The 18323-nt window shown below is 42.7% G+C and overlaps 1 protein-coding gene across 2 annotated transcripts; it reads right to left on the minus strand.

Annotated features, from left to right (window-relative positions):
* Positions 1-309: 309 nt before the first annotated feature.
* On the minus strand, positions 310-11962 carry HSD17B2 (hydroxysteroid 17-beta dehydrogenase 2). 2 transcript variants are annotated; one of them, XM_074582837.1, is made up of 6 exons: positions 11729-11962; positions 6758-6970; positions 6252-6437; positions 3074-3211; positions 1092-1451; positions 310-646 (listed from the first exon to the last, which is right to left on the minus strand). In XM_074582837.1, exons 1-5 carry the CDS (start codon positions 11874-11876, stop codon positions 1093-1095), a joined length of 1044 nt encoding a protein of 347 aa, XP_074438938.1. In that variant the 5' UTR covers positions 11877-11962; the 3' UTR covers positions 310-646; position 1092. The 2 variants fall into 2 exon arrangements, with proteins under 2 accessions (XP_074438938.1, XP_074438937.1); XM_074582836.1 differs by lacking the exon at positions 11729-11962 and adding an exon at positions 11267-11614.
* Between the last annotated feature and the right edge of the window lie 6361 nt (positions 11963-18323).

The raw sequence follows: 18323 nt of genomic DNA on the forward strand, positions 1-18323 counted from the left end.
AGCAGGGAAGGAAAAACATAGGCGAGCTGCCCGACCTCTTGGCATTGGTGAAGGTTTTACGGTATAGGGCGCAGGAAGGGCACCTGCTGTTCCCAGAAGGAATTTCGGGAAGGGGAGCGACCAAAATCTATCAGAAGATGGACACTGAACTCCAGTAAAGCCAACCTGAAGACTGGCTGATATTAGAGGAGTCAGCACAAACTCTCCCCAAAGCAGCAGGAGACACAGGAAGGTGTCAGGAGAAGACAGCAAAAACATGAGTTCTTCATAATCCTAGAACCGAGTAAGGAATTGTACAAAAAGCAGAACTGGGATCAGAGTTTACTAATAATTAAAGAAGCGCAGGCATATACAGGCAATGCACAGAATGACCAAGACAGTCGCACCACATTAGCAGCTGATATACTTACTATTACTTTTTCTAATACCGTAGGAAGGACATTGTTTGCTTCTTCGTGAAGGTCTTGATCTGTCTTTGTTCGTTTCCCCCCCCCCCCAACTAATTTATTTTGCTTAGTCTAGCAAAGAGGACACATTATAAACATCACAACTATACTTCACAAAATTGCCGGGGGGGGAAAAGGCCAATCGTTTCTCAGGTCCGACAGCAACAGAACCAAGAAAACCTCACCATATTAGGCTGAATCTGCAGAGAGAAACATTTGCATTAGACATTTTTAAATCTCTCCAATGACAGGAATATATTCAACTCCCTATAATGTTTAAGAAGGTTGTTAACTCTCAAGGATCTTTTTGTTTTAAAAAACAGGTTATACATCTGTGCGTGTTGGTGGTGCCTTTTGAAGCAGACAGGAACTATACAACCTCATGAGATACCTTACAGAGAAGGCAGGATACAAAGACATCAGGAAATCATTGAAATTCCTCCAAAGATGCCCCATCTGGGGATAGCTTTCTATTTCTGTTCATCCACTGCTTTGCCTGAACGTTACTCTTAACACAAAGATTTACCTCTGTATGTAAGGCAGCGTAAATGTAATTTAACAAATACAGTACAATAAATAGCAGTGTCTTTAAAACAGAGTTTTTCCCCAGTCATCTCCTCAAGTAAGACAAATGCTGATGGATACCTTAGAGATTCTTGCTTTCAGCTGCTGATGTTCTCAGCGCCCTTGGGACAGGCTCCGTACTCAGCATCTTGCTAATGAAAAAGTCATAGAACCAGAGAGGAAAGTAGCAGAAGACGCAGAGGGGCAGGTAAGCCCCTTTGCCAGGGGTGTACAAGCCGTGTGGTCTCTTGGCCAGCAAGGCGTGCAGGATAGCGTTCAGCACGGGGGACAGGTCGGCATCGCAGTACGCGGGCATGTGCAGGAGGTAGCTCTTCAGCCCCAGGACGTAGTCCTCACCATAGTCTTGCCTTGTGTCTTCTGGAAGGTTCTCCATCAGTTCCTTTTCTTTCTTATCCCACAGGTCAGATGTGCCTTGTATACCTGCAATAGCAACATCACAGGATAGCAAGTGGGTTTGGGGCTGAATTAAAAAAAAAAAAATCATTTGTAAGTATTAGTAAGTTGCTCCCCACCCCCACGCTGATTCACAGTTGTTCTAAACTGGGTCAGTGAAGAACCGACAAAACAGCTGGTACACTGCGAGTGCTTCTACCTGGAAGAGAAGGGAAGGCATGAACACAGACTACGTGTAAAGCAGGGGGTTTATGCACTGTTAGGTTACCAGCTCTACCTAAAAAGGCGCTCCACAGCCAAGTCATCATCTGTTTTATTTATTTTCCCTGCCTCGCCATTCTGTCCTTATTCATTTTGTGAGCGTTTCTAATCAGTATTTATTAACAGATATGAATGACTGAGGAAAGACAGGCAAACTAAGACAAACAGGATTCACTTGGACTGGCCAAGTGCTAAGCTCCCCTTTCACAAGTGACATTGGTATTTCAATAACTAGTTTCATGAAGGATAAGGCTTGTATTAGGCCAGGGTTTAATAAATAAATAAATAAATACAATCTCCACCCACCCCACCCCCCCCGCATCATGTAGGATTGAAAGCAGTGGCTTTTCCAATGCATTTATTGCCTGACTATCGTGAATTAAGCATTGCAAATAAAGAAAAATCTTGACGTAAATATTAAGTCTCAAATACCAGGAGCTGTTGCGATGCATGAAGTTTTCACCCAGGAGCCTGACTAGAGCTAAGCAGTGCCCTGAAGATAAAACCTCGGGTGGGTGCCACTGACCTTGCCGGTGCTGTCAGAGCCCAGCACCCCACAGGGCCCCCTCCCCTCAGCATTCAAGGCAGCGGGTTTGATGAAAAAGACCATTTTCCTTTTCGTCAACGCAAAAATTGCCCCCGTGAAGTCGCCAGGACTTGCCGAGTAGGCAGCAGTGGGACTTGATGTTGTCCCCAGGTAGCTCCCAGGCATGTCCACAGAGCAGGGACCTGCGTGACACCCACCCTGCTCCCAGCAGCAAGGGTCCCTGCAGCAGGAGATGAGCCTAACCTGGATGGGCTCTGCAGAAAGTGCTCAGAGCAGTGGAAGGAGGAGAAAGAAGATTTGGGACAGAACGCAGCAGGCGCGCAGAGGCAAGCAGCGGAGAGATCAGAGACTATACAGGGTAATACTGACAGCAATTAAGCAGGATGACAGGTATTGCTGCAGACACTTTGATGCAAGACTGAGCAGCTCAATAAAGAGAGCTCGGATATCGAAAAAGGTAGGACTGACAGCGAGTCCTGAATCTCTCGCACAGGACAAGCAAGCTGTAACACTCAAATCACCCCACTGGGATGCTCGGTTTGTTAACTTCAACAAAGGCAGAGCAAAGGGAAGGCACCAATTGCCTGAACACTGCCCTATCTCAATGCGACGAGAAAGCTCTGCCCAGGAGAAACGCTACACTCACAAGACGGAGGCAGACATCATGCAGAACTGCAGGCAACATCTCTCCCCAAAAATGCGGATCTTAATTTCCATAACCAACTTGAAGAATGGGAAAAAAGTCCGACTGCTGAGAATCACTCAGGGCTCCGTTTGAGGATGCTGGACTACAGGGAGAGAGGCGAGGCAGAAAGAACTACCCAAAATGTCAAATACCAACCTGTTCGGAAGCCTGATGGATGAATTGCAGCAACTTTAATTCCCCATTTGGAAAGCTCTTGCCTCATTACTCCCGAAAACATGGACAGAGCTGCTTTTGATGCACCGTATGCAGCATACCTCGGTAGTGGAATGCCTCCTGCAGGAGCAATATAAACATGATAAAGTTCAACAGCGGCTCTTTCCAGCCTTTATTTTCGTGATTTAGAAGGAAGATTATAGTGCAACCAAAATTACGCGGCTCTCACTGAGGTTAAAGACAAGTCAGTGAGGGAATCATTTCTTTCTGGAGGTTAAAAAAAAGTGAAAGTTGTAAATTAGCAGTTGCTTATAGCAGTTACGCTCAGTAACACCTGATAAGACACCTCGTATGGCAGAAAAATAAACTGTGTTGCATTTAAGGATAAAACTGCTGCAAATTATGACTATTGGTTTCAGAAACACAGATAATGTTTCAGTCCATATAAATAATGAAGCAATAAGTTAATGCCGCTGTTCTTGTGACTGTAACACGAATTTCAAGCTCCTACTATAAAGCACAGTTACAACAGGGTAAGTAATCTCAATTCTAGTTTTATAAAGCCAACTTATCTTACAGTTCCTTCCAGCTAGTTTCAGAAAGACCAGAGACAACAGAGCAAGAGTGGGGGAAATCTCTGTGGACAACCCAAAGCTGGAATCATGCTGCCCAGGCGACAGGACTCTCTAAGACCCATCATGGAAGCAGATCTCCTGCCTACAGTTAGATCTCATCTTCTCCAACCCCAGCAGCGTTTGTTCAGATGGAAAAAGATAGAAAACAGCCAGTATTTTAGGTGAATTTAAAATAAATCCGTATGTTTACAAAATAAAAGTTTCCAGAAAGTAACATCTTCCAAATACAGAGATTTCCTCTGTTCCAAAAAACTGACAGTCACTTCTTCAGAAAAATCCAAAGACACTTTGATTTGAGCATCTTCCCTTCTTCAGCCCCACCGCTTTCTCCACAAGGCTGGTGTTATCACCGCACAGAGTATCACTGCCAGATTTAGGGGTCATCACGGCCACCACGGCCTCTGTTGGCACAGCGGGGAGGAGGGAACAGAATGGGCAACGCTTCTCCCTGAGGCATACCGCTCCTCCTGCCTGCATGGGCAGTTGGGCACATCCTCCAGCACAGCCTGCCTTCCAAACAGTACACATTCATCTCCACGCATTTGAATTTTTTAAAATAAAATACTTCAACACAGGGGAATATTCAGGTAAGCCACTGGTGCCGTTTATTAGGTTTTGTACCACAGCCACCAAGGTATCACAGGAGCTTCTTACACAGAGTCACTCCTTTGAAGAGCTCGGGCCAATTATATGTTAATTATTCTTCTGTATGTATCTGAATAAGTTTGAGTTTCAATTGGTTTGAGCCAATTGAACCGCACACTCTTTCCCTCTGAGGTCAGGCTAACCGAGTCCAGTTAAATTAGCTCTACACAGACGGGAATAGATTCAGCACAACTAGACCTCGCTAACCTTTCTGCTAATGTTTTACCAAAGGACCCTCAGACCCTGCGTTAAGAGGAAGCTATTTACCCAAACCAGCTCGTGTGCAAGAACATCTGTGCAATCAGCTATGGTTTAAGCAGGCTCATCATCAGCTCCTGTAAGGGCAAATTATTCAGCACACGGAAGCTCTCCATTTATCCCTGCAAGGCAGCTGGGGGATTCACGGCAAGAATTAAGACATCTGCCCCAAAACACCAAATGCGTAAGCTTCACTTGGGTGCTCAGAGAAACAGAGGTCTGTCCTCTGTCTCTGCGCTTGCAAGGGCTGGTGGGCAGAGCAGCACCAGAAAGGTCCTTCTGATAATTCAGTCCTGATTTCTTTAACTGTCAGCAACGAACCATAAACACAGACAGGCAGATACAAAACATACTTAAGATTATAAAAAGGAAACAGGAGACGGTAGCGTCAAAGGCAGGCTGAGGCCACATCCCCAACATAAGCCATGAAAACAAAGTAATGCTTGCACAAGCCACCTCAGCAATACAGCAGGATTCGAGTGCACAGAAATAAGGGTCCAAAAAGACAAGACAAAGGAAAATTTGGGAAGCAGAGGATATCATAAATCCTTAAGAGGTCTTAAACCAAAATACTTTCCAGCATCATGACATCCTGCTTCTAGCAGGTCTCATTTTCAAAGGAGCATTCTTGCTCCTCAGCTGTCGGCTACCAGAGACCGTATTAGTTCAGTTCCTACATCTTAGCATTTCAGCTGCCGTCCTAGAATAGAAGGTCATGTTATAAAGGCATATATATAGTGAGCACAGGATCCAATTTATGGGACAAAACCAGAAAGCATATTATATGCTGTTAATAATTTTTAAAAAAATACCACTTTGCTAATAAATTAGGTTAAAGTATTTTTAGGAAGATATCCAAAATATTTTTAGAGAAATATAAACGCACAGTCTCTTCAGGTCCCAGATTATTAGCAGCCCATGCCCTATGACTGTGCACTCTGGAAAGAGCCATAGGACACAGCAAAAAAATAAAACTGCCTTCTGCTCTTGAAGAACTGAACGTTTCTCTTCAGCAGGTGTTTTAGCATGGTGCTTTCTCACTTTAACTACAGTACTTGAGCCCTACAAGAGCGTAGAGGTGGAGCTGCCCACCTGAAATATCCAACTTTTATTATAGACTGTTACAAATGGAAAATGTCATGAACATACACTTCAATTTTAACCTACAATATTAAAAAACGGTCAAAAACTTTAGCTGTAGCCAGCCCAAATGGAAGAGAGCCAGTCTCTGAAAAGGCAGACAGCTTTTGGGCATCTCTGCAATGTGGTTCAATGACATGCAAACCAAGACGGCCACAGACTTCTGCTTGAACACGTTACAGAAACACCTGTGATTTACCATCTACCTTTCTGGAAGCTCACAGAGCTATCACTCATAGCATCTATAATACAAGATCTGAATTTTACTGTCTTTTATATAATAGCATATTTTTAGCATTATTAAAATCTTCTGCTTTAAGGGCTGATTTCTGGGAATAGTCTCCCAGATAAAAGAAAAACCTGCAGTTATTACCTAGATACCAATTCTCTAGGTGTATTGACAAGCAAGGCCAACTGACACCTTCCTCAGCATTTTTGCCAAGGAAGTTAGTTGTTTTTTCTGTTCCGCCAGTTCAGCTCACCTGCCATGCTGGACATGTTAACCAGCCTCCCCTGGGATTTCCGAAGTAATGGTAAGAAGGTCTTGGATACCTCTACAGCCCCAAAGAAATTCACCTCCATGCATTGCCTGTACGTGCTCATGGGGAGCAGCTCGCCGTCAGCAGGGAAGCCCAGGATGCCCGCGTTGTTCACGACTCCCCAGAGCCCTGGGAAAAGGAGAGAGCACAGGGCTGCTATACACCAGGAAGTCAACTCCATAAAGATTAAACTGATGAGCTGAATGGTGCCTCCAGATCAAAGCAGAGCTCATCTGCAGATACAGATACACGGTACCCCCTCCTTGAAGAGTCATCACCATTTTTCATGTCCCAGACAGCAGGACTCCTCAATATAAATACCCTGACTGCCCAGAGACTGCAGCAGGAAAATTACCTGAACGCATAGGCCATGATGCAGCCAACAGGTAAGAGATGCACCTTGTATGCAGCTACATTAGTACACCATTATAATGGCAAAAAAGCCATACCTGTATTTTGCACCTTCTCTGAGACTTTTAGATAGGCTTTCTTGACTTGGGTGGCATTGGTTATATCCAGCTGCAGGAGAGAGAGTCTCCGAGAACAGGTCCGTCTCAGTTCCTCAGCTCCAGGTCCGTCCTTATTCAAAACCCCAGCAAACACAACAAAACCTAAGCTGTCCAGGTATTTAGCCAGTGCATGTCCAATCCCAGTGTCGCTTCCTGAAAGCATCAAAAAGACACTTGAAAAGTAGGTCTGTCCTAAACCATCATCTAAAAAAAATAAAATAAAATAAATTGGAAATACATGCAAATGTAACCCAAAAGATGATGAAATAAAGTCCCTGAAATACACGTGACCACAGGAAGAAAGGTTCAGCTCTGAAGGTTTGAGGAGCTGGACCTTTGCATGTTCCAGAGAGATTGATAGACCTCTTGGCTCAGAGACGACGGCACCAGCTCATGTTCTACCACCGACAGACTTACTTCATACATACAGAAGAAAAAAAATCCCAGATTGGGTTTATATAAATATTCAGGCTAAAACCTGGTAACGAAAGTATCCAGGGGAAAAAAACACCCAAGAAAAAACACAAAAATATTTTAAATCTCAGATGGACAAAGCAATTACAGGGCATCGGAATTCAAAGAAATTGTTGGGTTATATTTCTTAATTCAAAGAAGTAGCATCATTTTATTCAAGTATCTACCATCCAGATCCTTCTAATAAATACTTTTTTGTCACAAGCTGCCACCAAGCCAAAGCTGAGCAACTGTTTCTTTACCTGCAAAGGAGTTCAATGCTTTCAAAGCCTAAGAAAGCTTCAGAATAGCATTTTTAGGCTAAGACAAATAGTACCAGCTTTTTTTTTTTTTTATGCAAACTTGCATCAGAATTTCTCTTACCCTCTCTATTCTTCCCTAAACTTATTCCCAAACTTTGTCCATATAAAGCAATGAACTACCAAATGCAGGAAGCACTATTAGAGCAAATACACAACAATGATCTTTGCAATCGTGGTTGTGCAATTCCTCCCACCAGGTAACAATGATGAATATTTGACAAATAATGCCATTGATTCTCAAGTCTCTCCCTTTGACACAGTATTTTGCAGCCGCTACCTTAAGATACTTTTAAGTGTTCTCTCTCCTGGTGTCTTTTTTAATTCTGTTTTCCATTCCTCTCATCTACAGAGAAACAGCACTGCACCCTCCGCTCCAACCACAGCAAAGAAAGCTCCTGGATGCTGATGTGCACCAAGATCCGTGGAGCTATCCCAGGCTTGGCCATCTCCTGCAACAGCCATTTATTACATAAATGCTCAACTTCCAAACCCGTCTGCACGACTGGAAACCTAAACGAGGGATAACAGGCTGGGACTCTGCCAGCTTTTTTTTACTATTTCCTCATTTGTGAAAGAGTTGCGATATTCCCTACTTAACCCTACCAGGGTTAATTTATGATTTTTGGCACACTGAGGCGGATATTAGCATCGCCATTCACAGGTCTGCTCCTGCACTCAAAATCCACAGACAACAGAATTTGACTGCTGAAGAAATTCATCTTAATCATGCTAGATCTTCATTTCTCAAGTCTGTTTTAACTGGGGCTTTAGTCCTGAAAGGTAAAAAAATTACTTCCAGATGACTTGGAAGAAACACATACTAAACACCTGGATCAATCAGTGTAAGGTGTTGAAAAGAATTACTCATGCTCTACTTAATTCTTTTTAAAAAAATACACAATTTTGGCATTTTTGAAGCCTGCAGTTTGTTGAAGGTGCACCAGAACACCACATATATCACACCTAGCTTCTCACAGCCCTGACCTGAAAGAGAACAAAAGTGCATTCTTGGAATTCCCTAGAGAGACATGAAGAAGCCTGCAAATATCCCAAAGACACGACAGATTTCTGAGTTTGGGGGTGGGGTGGGATGTCTTTCCTTCTTTTTCTTTTAGTGAAAAATCCTGTTTCTAGATGAAATCCTTCCCTTTCCATCCTTCCCAGCAACTACACAGCCACAGAGCTACATATTACTTAAGTTTTACACCGCACCTTAAACTTGGGAAGGAGCAGAGTGCTCAACAACTAGAGACGGGTGTAGCAACCCTGAGAAGAAATAAAAAGCTGTGGTTATCTGTGCCTGACATTGGGTTTGTCCCCAGCTTTTATCAAAACAAGGCTGATTTGAGTTTCAGATCTGTTACTGAAGTCCAGAGAAACTTTACCCTTCAACTCATAAAATTCAAACAGTAGTTAGGTCTCTATGGGGAAGAATTAGAGAATTGCTACCCCCCAACCCCCCCTTGCTTCTATGTCAAAAATAACAATTTGTGAATTATTAGAAGATTTATTGTAAGAAATGCAGTCACTACTGACAGCAACTGAATCATCACTGAGAATTTATCATCAGCTCACACTGAGCATCAGAAACACTAAGTCACACCTCAAGAACGAAAAGACCAAGTTAACTGGAGAAATTCATCCCACTGCACAGAGAATAACCACGGCAAGAATTTTATAATTCCTGCTATTTCATATCTTCACGGTGATTTAATTCTTAGGGAAGCTGGCTATTAGGTCCACCAAACTACACTGAAGTGTTTGCACTAAAGTGTTTCTGTTCAAGGATACCGAAGCGCCCACTCCCAGCAAGAGGATCAATAGAAATGTTTCACCAGTGACATTAAGACTGCTCACATGCCCACAGTTACTCATGTGAAAAAGCATTTTGACAACTGGGCACAGCTTCTCCCTTATCATGGTACTCTCCTGAACTGCTGGATTAAATAAATAACGCACAGCAGCACCCGTACAAGGGACACCCAAAGAGGACCAGAACAATATTTGACAAAATCCAAGAAGAGAAGCACAGAGACAACTCCAGCCGCTTGCCAAAGCCACCTCACAAGTGTTAAGTGGCAGCTGCCCAGAGCACAGCAGCATTCCACAACCCTGAGGGGCTGAAAATGGTAGGGAAAGAAAAAAGAAAAAAAAAAAAGAAAAAAAAAAAATCACCATTTCCCATTAACTGCCTGCCTCAGGTCTTGTCTAAACTGGACACCTAAATTGATTTAAATGCGCCTTGCACCTGCACACACATGCAGACACACACCCCACTGTTGGTATGGGGAAGAGCACTACAGTCAGAGCAATTTAACCAAGAAATGTGTTGACTAAAACCTTTGTTTCAGTTGATGGATGGTTTGATTGATTGCATACCAGTCTGGATTCAAATGAAGACCAAGAAGAGCCTTCTCAGACGCGTCGTCTGTCAGAGGTGTCCAAACTTGCGTTTCTTCAGGACAGTTGCAGCACATTCTCTTGCTGGAATATACCCAAATGTTCTTCACTCCTCTATATTGCTCTAATTCAAATTCTCTAGAGCAGGTAAGCTCTGAGAGTGCTCTTTCCTGAAAAACTGCAGTCTTAAAAAAGGCAAGAAGATGCCCAAGTGCAAGCGAAAGCCCCACACCTGCAGGGGTGGGAAAAGGTGTGCTCCCTGTTCCCCCCTGCCCAATGCCCATCTTCATCTGATGCACCTGCAGGGAGAACCCCAGCTGGCAGATAAACCACAAGTGGAGAACATGCTGCTCGTCTTGTCCTCTCTTAACTTTTGCATTTAATCCCTGTATTAACGCTTGTGAGGCAAATCTAAATTATTTCCAGGTGCCCTTATAAAACAAAATGAAATTCTGCAAGAAACAGCTATATAAACCAAAGCAACTTAATTCAGGCTTTCCAGAGAAAATAAAACAAAAAAGAGCAAGTTAACAGTGCAAGAAGCAGTTGGCAGCCACCGCGGTTGGAAGGTTTGATTAACACAAATAAACAACATTTAAAGTTCTAGAAGAAACAGGAGAAAAGCCATAAAACTACAAAAATGCCATCCCTGCAAACTAAAAGTGGGGTTTGAGTAGATCAGAGTGTTAATAGAGACTGAATTCATTAGCTCTGAACTTTCACTGCTAGTGAAGGAAATTACTCCCAAATGGTTTCATACATCGTTTCAAAGAAATGGCACCAAACCAGTGTCTTGAAATATATGCACGATATACACACTATGCACGGCATAAATGCGCATGCCAAAAGATAACCGTACATCCGTAATCAGCGCAACAAATTCAAGTAAACAAAAGTAACGTATGAACGTAGAGCTCTCAGGGCTCCCAGAATTTAACGTCTCTCCTAAAAAATTAGACCATCGTAAGTATTCTTATGCCTTTTGCACCAGTTAATTTCACAAGCATGTCTAAAAAGCTACTTGTAAAGATTAAATGAGACACTAAAAAATAATAGCACCTATTAAGATGCTTTTCTACTTAATTTCAGAACACTTATTTACCTGGGAAAAACATCTCTGGCAAAGCAAATAAAATGAGAAAACAAAAAAAATTAAAAGGAAACCTTACGAGCATGCATTTCGTAGATACCTAACCTGAGGACACAAAGTTTTCAAGCCCACTTGTAAGAAAAGCCAGTTTTTGCTTCCCAGAGCGCGTTTACGGCACCTTACCTGTGATGAGCACAGCTTTGTCGCCCACGGGCAGCAGCATCCTGCCGCCCAGGTACGCGGAGGAGACCAGGCTCACGGCGCAGAACACCACCAGCCCCCCGCCAGCCCCCAGCGCGGCCACGCACAGCAGCCCCAGCGAGGCGGGCAGGAGGCTCTGGACCAGCACCTTTGCTTTCTCTGCCGGGCTCTTCTTGGCCATGCAGAGGACGGTCATCCCAAAAAGCACGGTGACACCCACGCAGAGCCATCCAAGGGGACTGCCAGCAAGAGCATCCATTGGCAGGGGTGAGAAGCAGACACACACAGCCCACCACCGGCTGGGTAAAAGCAGGTGTTGCTAAATGCAGCACATGTTATATAGGAGCAGGGGGTGGGGCAGAGAAAGGGGACTCTGTTTAAAGGTTTGACATAATCTCACTTACCTTTGGCATCAGCAAGAAGCAGAAGCCTTCCTTTTCTTACCTCTTATTCCTCCTGCCTGACAGCTCCACCTTCTGAACAATATGCTGGCTGGATAATGATTGACAGCACTGGGAATGGACATGATGTAGCAGGCGTTGGCTTCAGGAAAAAAATTAACTGCTATATGTTTTATATGTTTAAAGTACATTTTCCTAGACAGTGAAGAAAGAACAGTTTCCTTTATGGGAAATAGTTGGAATTTCCTGCCAAAAAACTTAGGGTGTAGTTTCAGTGGAACTGATCTGCGATAGGCAGTGGCAAAAATGAGTCAGGACAGGGTTATTTACTCTCTGCAGCACAAACTGTGTGGTTAGCGTTGGGCTTTATCACGCATGGACCACCCTCCTCTACCAACAAAAAGCCCCAAAATTACCCTCCCTCCTTTAGTGTACCTTTGGCTATTTACCTACTCCACATTCAGCAAATACCTACTGTTAATGGATATCCAAGGAGGGCTGGGAAGGGGTGATCGCTGGTTTGCCATTAAGGGCACTTTGTTAAGTGAACACATGTAACACACCTGAGCTGAGTCTTCAGTTGACCTCCAGTGACAACATTCACTTTAGTTTTGACAGGAATCACTGGTTCAATCCCCACAGCAAGTTGGGGGCAAAAAAAAAATGCAATCAATTAAATACATTTGAGAGCCTTAACACTTACTGTGGTGTACTCTGAAAGTTATTTAAACAATAATAAGATTTTAAAATCCATCTGGCTAAAAGGACTGAAATACAACTTAGGCAAATTTAACCCAGTTTAAAAAAATCCCTGCTAACTGGTTTGAGAGACGAGCCTAAGCTATCACACAACCAGCTAACATGATGTAGCTGGTTTTCCGAAAGAAAATGCAGTGCTGACCTATTTTATTTCAGACAGACACCGGAAGATCGAAGTGCAGGGTGCAAACATAGCATGAGACACGCACACATTTCCATGCCATTATTCCTTTGGGGTTTTATGGGATGACAAACAGGTTGGATATAAATTTTTACAGCCAGCGAAAATGTTTACATACCTCTATATGTAGTTTACATTAGAGATGAGGTCACTTTCTTAAAGGAACATTACCCTCGAGGGCTGCTTGTCGTTCACTGCTGTTGCGAGCACTCATTCACCCATCCTCCCACTAGTGCACAAAGTGTAAACTATTTCCACTTCTTTTTGCCATTTGCTGCCTCTGCTTTTATCAGCACGGTGGTCTTGAGGTCAATTGTTGCCTGCCTTTTGGTAAGGTGTCTTCTTAAAGATGTCTTTGGAGACTTTTGCTCTCTCTCCCTGATTGGTCTTTATCGCACAAATTAGATGATCACAACTGTCCTGGCATTTAAAGAATCAGCTTTCACGGTTGGTGATATAGTGAGCTGGAGTTTTTGCCTAGCGGGAAGAGGGGCAGAAGTGACCATCTCCAGCCCAATGTCCGCCCTGGCTCCCCTGAGCCTGAGGGGAGGGGACCGAGGTGGGAGAGGGGCCAAGCCATGATGGCCACCATGCCTGGTCCCTGCAAAGCAATCTCCATTTGAGCCTTCACACGTGCTAGGTCCCCCAGTGAAATGCCTATGTGCCTGTGCACACCCCGTCCCTCGCACATTGAACTGGAGGATGGGGACACTGGGGACAACATGCACGCGTTGTACACACGCCTGCCGCTGTGTGCTGGCACAACACACACCTGCACCCAACTAAAGCAATGGCAAAAGAAGATGCCTTTCATGGAGAACGATCCTTCTGTGGTAGTCTGCAACGTGAATGGCCATTCTCTACAGTATCTTTTGAGTCCAAATCCAGCTTGTTTTTCTCCAAACTGTACAGTCACAGCACCTGTCATCCTGTGTAGTATCACTGCAGAAGACTTTCCCCAGGACACAGCAAGGACACCTCTCCAACAAGTGGGTTCCTTACCATCGGCATCCACTCGTTGACTCCATGTTCTTTAGGCACAATCACTTCTTCCCAGATTTTAGTTTACCTCCTTCCCATTTCTTTAAGCCTTTCTCTTGTCACACTTTTATGGCTCTATATTTTTCAGCATGATGGCTGCAGCCTGTGCTTTCAATTTCTGTTCTGAACACGAAAAAGGGCAAAATGTTCACGTTCCCCTGTTCCTTTGAAATGTAGTGAAGCTGAGCTTGTCCAGGACCTCTTCGAAATGCACCGCCAAGCACTTTTTATGTTCTACCTTGGTAAGGAGCACTCTTCTGTCTTTGCTTTTCATGGCTCCATTTCTGGTTCAGAAGTTTTCCTGCTGTTTAGTTTTTTAAAGCCTCTGTGACTTTCTAGCATAGTTGAAACTTGCAGTTTAACCATGAGACCTTCAGCATGTCTCTGCTACCTCTCCCTGCATCGTTTTTCACTTCTTTGGCTATGTTTCTCATGTACTTTCTTTGCACTTTCCAGTAATTTAGTAGACAACATTTTTCCTTTCAGCACTTTCCCTTTGTCCAGAGGTACCACGTGCCACATCCAATAGTTGCTTTCTGATGATATTTCTTCTGTCCCAGCTGCAACATGAATTACATTGTCTAGAAGCATGAACCATTTTTCTACATGTCCAATCTCTATCTCAGCTTCCTCTGCTAGTCACAGATCAGTTTTTCAGTTCAGGCTAGAATTTCTCAGAGAACTCTTCTGTTTTCCATTTTGCTCTATTTTATTTGCACAGGTTTTTTCAGCTGTGCAATGCAACGACTGTCACCCCTGAGAGCCCCTGCTCCATGTGCTTCGTGTGCTTCTGTGGCTTGGGTAGGGGATCTGCATTTCAAGTTCTGTAGGGAGGTTCTTGGCTACAAGGCTTCTCTTGGAAAACAATTTCAGCAGAAAATAGGTTGGACTCTGTTTCACCAAGTAAGTCATTAACCAAGATGGAAAAATTATTCTCATGAGCAAATACATGTATGAGCAGAAAAAATATGAAATTATTTACTTTGACTGACTACAGCTTCTGAGAGAGTACATAAACACCTTCATACATTTAGATTTTGGTGGACTTAATGGCTACACAAGCACTTGTCAGGCTGTTAGTCCTGGATGCAGAAACTATTGAACTTGCATACACAAAACTGATTGGGGCAAATAGATTTTGCTCTTAGAAATACTACGCAACTCCTATACCAAGGCTGAGATAATCCTCTGCCTGCAGCCAGTTATCTATTCATGCGCTCAACTTGATGCACACGAATTGTCCCAATAAAGACAACAAAACTATTCTTCTGCCTCAAGCTAGGAATGTAGACAAGTAGCTTTGTGAATTAAGATCTCTGAACTCACAAGCATGTACTGAATAAGGACAAAGAAAGATTATACACAGCTGAAAATAAGGCTGTGTAACCTCTCCTCTGTCTTCAAACTATTTCTTTTAAGAGACCCTACCCTTAGGGAAAATAATTCCTATCAAGTAAAGTATGTATCCATCAAAGAAAAGCAAGAAATATATTTTACCTCTAAGTTACTGGAGATTTTGTTTTTAGAAATACAGTAATTGTAAAGATTGTAAAGTCAGAAATAAACAGTAATCCTGAAGATCACTCGTCAGTGAAGAAACAGCTGTAGCGCACCATTTCTCAATATCCAATTCTAACAAAAGCTAATAATAATAACTTCCTCAGCTAAATCTCCTGTTACTTTCTCAAGTGTAAGAACCTCAGAGTGAGAAACTTCTGTACTGATGGCCAGACTAGACCTGTAAATCCTTTTGGCAGGTGCCCACGCAACACACACCTTAGTATTATACGATCTTCAAAAGAAATAATTGCAGCCTATATTTCCCATGTGAATTCAAAGCCTGCAGCAGCCCTATCTTTGCTTTGAAGCAGTAGATCTCATAATAACATGCCATATGAAATGAAGCCATGAGCTCTATGTTCTGCCTTGGTATTTACATGAACTTTAATCACCCTTTGTAAATTTTCTGCAATAGACAAAACATCTTAAATCAGAGAAATCATTAAGATTATGAGCACTCCTCTGTATTTGCAAGGGAGGTTTTCTCTAACTCTCCAGACATCTATGGATCTCTAGGCTTTCAAGAATAGCTAAAAGTGGATTGCACTCTCCAAAATACGTCATTTTTATCAACGCAATTGTCATTACTTTCCAAAAACAGAACAGAATCAAAAACCCTAAAGGCAATTAGATACTCTTTAGGAAGTTAGACCGGAATCATCTCTAGGTTATCCTCATGAGAAATGACACTTGCCTGCCTTTCTTCTGTCATCCGATAACATGAAACAGCTTTCACAGAACCATCAGTGTTAGAGAAGAAAAATGACCAGTTTATCTTAGTCCACTTCTCCGACAGCAACCGACTCTTCCTTATAATTTCCTTTGGTGCATTCAGAGTAAAATTCCAGCCCTGCCTAGGACAGAGCACAGCATAGTGGTGCCTCAAGATATGTGAAATAAAGACGTAAACTATACTCTGGACTGGAAGATTAGTTTGGTTTTCAAACTAGATTTTTATTATATCTCTCTATTCCCTTCCCTTTCCTACAGCTTTGCCTCTCTGAAGTTAATGGTAGCATTTACATACCCAGAACATGAAAGATTTCCGCATTTTCCTCAGTCTGCTTGTTTCTTTGCAGATGCTTCCTGAAATGCAACTGCAACTTTCCCTGCCTTACTTCTAGGTGGTTTCTCCTAACCACAAGTCATACAGACCATATCTACATCAGAAACAAATACTCTTTTTCATCTTTCTTCTGTAATTTTTCCTCCTGCATGTCTCCAAACCATGGCAGATTGGGAGAAACATCTGTTTTACATCCAACCTTTTCCACATACGTTAACAGCAGATCACAAAAACATTTTCAAATCTTTAGGTATTATCCATGCAAAAGTCACATAATTTTTACCGTAGTTAAATTAATAAATAGCAATGTGAATACAGAGGCACCCAGAAAATTAGGCATACGTGGCAATCAGAAGTCTGATTAAGGCATGGGTGGACAAACTGAGCAGCTAAGACAGGTAACAGTAGTGATGGAGATGCCAACTTCAGCAACCCCAGCTCACCAGTGACTCCGGGTACACGTGGTAGATTATTAGTTCCCATTGAAATCTGGGCTCTATAGTATCCTTAAAAAATTTAACCAAATAGTGCTAACTTGCAGTTAGCATAAACACATACCTTTAATCAGACCTTTAGGAACAATCTAGACATGGACTGATATTGTCCAAAGCAAGATTTTGACAAAACCAATCCTCAACTCCAAGTCTGGCTGCACTTCTCTCTTTTGGCCCCAGAAAACAGTCCCTTCAAAGTGGGGGGATTTACTACATCACCAACATGACTTGTCATTCATGGTACATAGTGACAACACTAAAAATAAATCACATAAAGCTTGGAGCCCCAGAACACGTCTCTGAGCTCTAAGCATGGATTCTGCAAAGCAGATGAAAGAAAATGAGTGGTAGCATCTCCTCATCGTCACTTGGGTTATTAACTATGCACATCTGCGACATGCCTCCCCTTCCATCTGCAAACTCTTAAAAACATCTCTGCCTCTCGTAAACAGAATTCGCTTATTTTTAGATTTTCCTCACAGTTACAGCAGCTAGTCTTTGAAATAAAAGCCAAAGCAAAATGAGATGAAAAATGAGCGATGATTCAAAAAGCATTAAGTGATCAACCATGACAAAGCGTCACCTGCCCTAAACGCATTCTGTTTTCTGTCACTTGAAGGACAAGCCCCTCGCTTCCAAATGGTGAAGCCATGTATTTTTCCTGTTGAGGAATCGTGATCTCACTCTGTGTGTAATCAATGACTTACATTATTATTTTGATGGAATGTGTGTTTGCTACATACTGAATGTCACCGATTTCACCTTTAATGCTGCTGATCCGAAGGACATTCCCGGTGCTTTTCAGCGATGTTTGTACTGCTTGTAAACTGCGGCAATCGTGTTCAAATGTTGTCAGCGAGACCAGCTCCCTGTCAGGAATGACTTCATGATAGACGATCCTCCCCTGGAGCAGGGGGACAAACCAGATGACCTCTCAAGGTCCCTTTCAGGATCTGTGGGGGGTTTTGATGGTTCTATGACAGGTAGCACTTCAGTTAAATGGTATTTTTTCTTTAGGCAATCCACCAACTATGGAAAAATCTGTATACTCAGTGTCATTTTTTGTTGTTTTGTTTCCCTTTATTGCATTGTCCATCTTAGACATTTTATATCACGCAGTAAACTTAACCCCTGACTCAAAAGTTGTTTAGATGTAAGCATATCTAATGCCATTAAAATCACTATGACTATCCTCACATAAACCTAGACAGATGATTTAATAGGTTGCTGAATGATGGTCCCAATACCCATTAGGTCTAAATGCTCCCTGAGAGCCCAAACCCACAGACACTTACATACATTCTTAAAAATAAACACAGATATTCACACGGAATATTCATACCCATGTATTTAAACATGTACACACCTGCATAGCTAGACACTGTCTTAAAGGCCTTCTCCACCTGGATTTGAGACATGCTGATTGATTCATGCAAATGAACCTACATCATAAAACTATTTATTCTCCTTTTCAGGTGACAAAACTAGCAAGTGCAACTTCAATGAACTTCTCCAAGTTTTAAAGTCAGTATTAAAA

This window comes from Larus michahellis, chromosome 4 (assembly GCF_964199755.1).
Source record: "Larus michahellis chromosome 4, bLarMic1.1, whole genome shotgun sequence".
NCBI lineage: Eukaryota > Metazoa > Chordata > Aves > Charadriiformes > Laridae > Larus > Larus michahellis.

Bases quoted from the DNA above. Each gene is read 5' to 3' on its own strand.
- HSD17B2 (XM_074582836.1), bottom strand. From the start codon at position 11,543: ATGGATGCTCTTGCTGGCAGTCCCCTTGGATGGCTCTGCGTGGGTGTC. The intron at 6,971-11,266 runs GTAAGGTGCCGT...TGATGCTTTCAG, and splicing joins CAAAGCTGTGCTCATCACAG to GAAGCGACACTGGGATTGGA. The intron at 6,438-6,757 runs GTATGGCTTTTT...TCCTTTTCCCAG, and splicing joins AGAGAAGGTGCAAAATACAG to GGCTCTGGGGAGTCGTGAAC.